Source organism: Gavialis gangeticus, unplaced genomic scaffold, assembly GCF_001723915.1.
Source record: "Gavialis gangeticus isolate Ggan-Ray unplaced genomic scaffold, GavGan_comp1, whole genome shotgun sequence".
NCBI lineage: Eukaryota > Metazoa > Chordata > Crocodylia > Gavialidae > Gavialis > Gavialis gangeticus.
The window spans coordinates 62,547,235-62,553,234 of record NW_017729022.1 but is presented as its reverse complement, the minus strand read 5'-3'; the positions used below and the strand labels follow the sequence as shown (position 1 = coordinate 62,553,234).

General features: G+C 46.8%; 1 protein-coding gene across 1 annotated transcript in view; it reads right to left on the bottom strand.

Moving 5' to 3' along the window:
- The window catches only part of LOC109295996 (extracellular serine/threonine protein kinase FAM20C-like), a 30,243-nt gene that overhangs the window by 11,247 nt on the left and 12,996 nt on the right, over positions 1 to 6,000 (bottom strand). Inside the window, exon 7 of the mRNA XM_019515178.1 lies at positions 5,316 to 5,425. Within this exon, the coding sequence (XP_019370723.1) occupies positions 5,316 to 5,425 (110 nt within the window). The remainder of the gene's footprint in view (positions 1 to 5,315; positions 5,426 to 6,000) is intronic.

Sequence of the window (6,000 nt, the reverse complement as noted above, 5' to 3'; positions counted from 1 at the left end):
GTGAGATGGTATAATAATTGCTTAATAAGCAGCCACTAAAGGTTAGTTGTACATCCTTTTGCTAAGGATCCCAGTGTAAGGGCCTTGTTACAAGTTCATTCTGGGTGGCTCCTGGAGCTCTTAACCCCTGGACTGTCCGCATGTTAACACTTTTAAGTTGCTTAAAGCGCTCATTATTTGGCTCAAAACTATGCCACTCCAGGACAGGATTATCTCTTGTTCCACATAACACAGCTCCTGTTCCATTAAGGTGTAGCTACTCCCCACAGATGTGCTGCTCAAATTGAAGGTGTGACTGCACGCTAGTACTAAGCCAATCAAGATTTGTGAGGCTCACAGTGTAACACGTGACAAGGTCCTAATTTATATCAGAGAATGAAAGTGACATAAATTACACTGGTACATGTATGTCATATGTCCAGGCCCTAAATGAAGGGGAATAATCCTGTCTAAGGTCTTTTATACAAGTATAACTGTGTCCCCACTAGACATTGTACTGCTGTAACTGTTTCAGTAGGAAATCATCCCCCAGCTGGAGTGGCTAAGTCAATACAAAACTGTGCAAGCCAGGCAGAAGGGAGGCTGAAATGCATGCATGCAGAAAACAACGTAATGAGATTCAGTTTAGAAAACCTGAGATTGACTGACGAATAGGCTGCAGGGGCCAGAAAGATATAGCACGTAGAGTCAAAATGCAACCAGCAAAGCAGACAGTGCCCATTCACACTCCAACATGTGACTTGGATTGGGGAACTAATTAGTGGTTTGCTATTTGCTTCACTGCCTTAGCAGATAAAACACAGACTGGAAAAGGGCCATCCCGAGGCTGCAGTAAGGGCTCTCCCATAAGAAACTGCCTTGAGATACACATGGATTCCACTTTAATTAAAGCAAAATATATCATTTAAAATATTATTCTAGAGCACTGGTGCTCAGTTTTTCAGCCCTGTGGACTGGGTGAGTGGCACAAAGTTGGTCTGTAGCCCAGATCCCTTGTGGAGCTGGTGCACAGGGTTGGGTCCTGCAGTCCCTAATAGGGCTTCACATGCCCAGATGGGGCCCCACACTGCCTTGGCATCTGGATCAGGCCTTACGTCACTTCAGCCCAGGCCTGCACACCTAATTTCATGCATAGGGCTATGCTCTCCAGCCTGCCAGGCTCCCCGTGCGTCCAGAAATTAGGCAGCAGGAGAGAGACAATTAACACTACCACTGCTTCCCAGCCTCCACATTTTCAGACTCATAGAGAGCATGGCAGGCTGGGTGACACAGCGTCATAAGCTGAGTCTGGCCTATGGAGCAGGGTTAAGCACCCCTGTTGTGGAGAATTAATTTTGACAGAATTGGACCAGTGTTTTCTGGGATATGGGTCAGTGCTACAAGAAAGCAAGCACCAGATTTTACTGAACCTGCTAAGAATGCTTGCCTTCCGATTTTGCTTCTTGCTTGAAAAGTTGGCTCACAGACAAATACAAAACAGATCATGTTGGTGACCTCCTTTTCCCTACCCCACTGACACTGATGGAATGGCAGCATCTAGACTAAACTGTGATCTCATCTGCAGTGACCTCAAGAGTGTCTGATGGATTACTGGTCAAAAAGATGAACCTGATGGTAGAATTAGACACAGGAAGGAAATATAAATGGATTGGAGTTGCTTGTCTCTGGACACTAAAATTCAGTCTCCTGGAAAACATAGTATGGCAGGATTCTGGGAACTGTCAGGTAGTGTAAGTGGTAAAAAAACCAGTGTCCAGTGGAGATAAACTGCTAACCAAGATAACACCCATAAAAGGACAAGTGTCTCATCACTGGTCAATCTAAGCCAGGATCCTGTTCTTAACTATGGCCAAAGCAATACTCTTCAGAGGAAAATATGGTACAACACTGGCCTGAGGGGAATAGATCCAATAATACGCTCATGTGGGGGAAAAAAAAACAAGTGTGAAAAAGTTAACAAGGTAACAAGGTAATTCTCCTTGCGGGAGAATATTAAGTATAACCAGCAAAACCAATCTCAGGGACATGACTGTTGTCCAAGATACATACTGAAGGGTAAAAAAAAAAAGCATAATTGCTATTGTTGCATCTTGACAGACCCAAGCTGTCAGGATGCAGGACAAAGCCACCATCACAAAATGGACATGGGTTAGCACAGGGACACAGGCCAAGATTTGCAGACTTGATACTTAGTGCTTCTGGGTGCTCATGCTGGGATATTTTAAATGCTGTAGTTTACAGAGGGCCACTCCTCAGCACTTTCTCAGGCCCTATTAAGAAGTTGGGCCCCCAAACTAACAAATCCCTTTTGATGATTTTGGCTCTAGTTCCTCATTCTTCAAGAAAAGGAAAATTAGAGAAGCACTGACTCATTCCAGCTCTTTCAGGTTTGGGGAAACAACATTCAGCTATCTGCTTTGGGGAACAAACTCTGGGCATGTCTACATTGTCTCCAGCACTGGTGGGAGGGATGGGAGTTTGAGCATGACTCCCCTATCCACATCCACCACACCCAGAGATGTGGTGATGATTGCCACCCTGTGGCTACTCTCAAGATTGCTTCCTTTGATGTGCTTGAGAGCAGCTATATGTGTGTACCTGGAACTGTTTCACTCCCACACTTCTGGGTTTGGCAGATGGATGGTCAGGGAGCACTTGGGAGATCACTGGGAACAAAACACAGACCCCCTCTTCAAACTCTAAGATCAAAGAGCAAGTGTTTGACAATGTGGGTAACTGGAACAGAAGGGCCAAATGAAAAAATGGCCAGCAGTTCAGCTGGGAACTCACTGAGAGAGCATAAAGTTGCAGCGCCCACAAATACATATATTAAAAAGCTGTATCATCCCACAACAGTTCACCCAGCTAATCCAAGCAATGGTATTTGATGGGCAGCAACAAATACCATGCCCAGGAAATGTTAGGGAGGGACTGAAAATAAGTAAGAGTGGGATAGAAGAGGTTGCCACGTCCTAGACATTAAGTTCTCAGTCTAAGTTTAGAGGGCAAGAGGATCAACCTGCCCCCAGCATGGGGCAGGCTCTGAAAGCTTCCAAGTCTCCTCACTGCCATGGTCTGGGGCCATCTGAAAGCTGTTAAGGGACAATAGTTCTTAGCCAATAGCTGTTAGGGGACAAATGGAGCAGAAGTAACTCCAGTGGCACCAGAAACAAATCAGCCAAGTCATTTACATCAGGGACACAAAACAGAGGACAAGAGAAGCTGTCCAAGTTATGCAATCTGGTAAAGAAACAGGGACTCTACAGTGACAATGAACCAGTGGTGATCAGGATCTGCTGCTCAGATCCCTAAAGGAGAGGAGCATCATGAACAGCCCCTGGACAGAATGATGGAACATGCCCACAGCCAGCAAGAAGATAATGATAAAGGAGGGGCAAATCATTAAAGCAGCAAGAAAAACCTCCCTGTTACACTGTTAGCCAAAGTCTGGGCAATACACATCATTGTCATTTGACTGAATGCACCTGTGCAGCACATACCGTGAGGCTATGTATTGCCCATAAAAAAGGATAAGATAGATCTCAGGCTTTGGTGGACTAGGGTAAGGTGGCAGGGTGGCTAAGGCATTTTGCTACAGCTTCAGAAGTATGTGTGTAAACCCTCTTCTGGACTTGTGCCAAAGGCTGCCCCTGTTTGAAAGAGCTGTAAATGGCAACCTGGCCATTTGCATTGGAGAGTCTAAGGCAGCTGGCAGGTGCTACTGGTATGCCTTGTCCACAACAGCCTTATGGGTGGCTCAGCTGGAGTGCATTTTGGGCCTTCCACAGTCTAGAACTGCTTCAGGAACATCACTCAGTGTAAGATCATGAGACCCTTGGGGGCACATCTGTACATTTCTAGTGGCACTGAAAGGAATGTAAACTTTCCTTTCATTCTGTGCCTGGCATTCAGAGCCTGGCAGACTGGCCTCAGTCACCTGATGTAGGTCAGAATTAAATAAGATTTCTTTTCTGTCACATGTCAGGGGTCAGCACCCACTGCTTCCCTGAGACACCCTTATTACATTGGGATCAAGTAACTCTTCTGCCTCTGTGCTTCCCAGTAGATGGCACCATAACACTAGCTGCCCTGAATGCCTGTTGTAGGCTGGGAGAAGTCTCATGTACAAGTACAGTCCATAGACACTCTTGAGCCTTATTCCCTCAACTAACAGGCTCCCAGGGACACAATGGTCCAAGAGTATGATATTCTTGACATAGCTGTTTGCATTCATAGCTAATTATTGTGATGACTTTGTAAGGAAAACTGTGAGTCATTAGCACTAGCCAATGGGGCTAGCCACTGGCTTTGTACCTGAGGCAGCAGGACACAATCACATTCACGAGGACAACAGTAGACAGAGAATTCTGCCCAGATCAGCAAAGAAGGATGCTGATGTCAGATGTGTGGGTGCGTAAATCTGAGCCCTGAGGAGATGAAACAGGCACCCTTTCCTAAAAGGAAAGTGGCTGTGCCAGCTTGGTATAGGCCAACAATGCAAGCGCTTGTTCAGCAAGCAAACAAGTTAAAAGGGCAGCCCAGAAGTCACTGCTTGGAACATTAGGCCGGAACATTTGATGAACCGGATTTCACATTCCCAAAGAGTGAGTTGAAAGTGTTGGCCCCGGGGCAGAGTCCTCGTGGCCATTAATAGCAGTCAGGGAGCAAACCACTTCCTGGTGGTTAATGATCAAGTATCCATCTTAGTGTGATGCATAACTACAGTGGTGGGAGCAACATGTCGGATATGGGAAAGAGTGTATGAGCCCAGGGCCTGTTTGGTGAAAAACAGAATGCTTAAAAAATTTCTAGCCATTCAGGTTTAATGGTGAGGGAGGGAATGCAGTGAATTCTGGGATAACTTGCCACTAATTCACTATTATTCTGATTCCCTGCCACTGCCATCCCTCTGATTTACTCTTGATAAGTGATCACTGCTGGCTAATTTACTTTTATTTGCACATGCCTAACTGCCTCTTTTCCCCCCTGGAAGTAGTGAATTGACCAGAGTTTTCAGCCCCCAACACAGTGTGAAGTGATAGTGCAATACCAGAGCATGAACACCAGCAAGCATACCAAAGTTTTCATGGCCACTGCTATGGAGGGATTAGTTTGAGACAGGCAGAAGGGAACACACAATTACCCCTATCCCTGCCCTGTGCCATCTGCCTGTTTTATAAACAAAAGCATCTACCTGCAAGCACAGAGCCTCTGTGCCTGTCTGGGTGTGTAAAAACATCAGCAGAGGTGTTGGTCCAGGGTGGGATAACATGGGACTGTGGGCCTGCCTGCTGGGAGAGGAACCCCACACTCACCCATTAGAAAGTCAAGCACAGTCATATCAATGAGGTCAAGCAGGCGGGAGCCTCTGTCATAGGGTGGTGTCTCCCGCACTTGGGTGCAGTAATTCTGGTTCAGCTCCCACCTTAGAGAAGCCACAGGAGGGAAAAGTGATGCAGACACCTGGGGCAGCCCCCGCTCCCCCCAAAATGCAGGTGCTTCCCTTTAACCCTTTGAGTACCCCAGGGAGCAAAATCTGGGATGCAATTATGCAATTATGGATACTCCCCAGACCTCTGGAACCCGAAGGTGTTGGCACCATTTAGGATTGTAGAAGAAAAGGGCTAGAAGGAACCTCACAAGGCTGTCTGGCCCAGGCTCCTGCTCAAGGCAGGATCACCCCTGACTTCCCACTAGTGGAGATGTCTGAGTGCCAGGAGGCAGAGCTAATTTACCTGGTCACAGTAATGTGTGGACCTGGCCATACTACTACCCACTCAGGAGGCAGGGCAGAGTTACACCACCTGACCCAGAGGCAGTGTAGCCAAGCAGCGCCAGATGATATTGAGCTGCAACCTTTCAGCAAACACATCAGGATGCAGTCCAGTGCAGTGGGAATGTTTCTGGTGGGTAGGAGGGTGCTGGCTGATCTGGGACCAGTTTTTCAAATTCAAAGCCAAAGTCTCACTTTAGGGAATTGCTGTGGACCCTGAGGCAGAG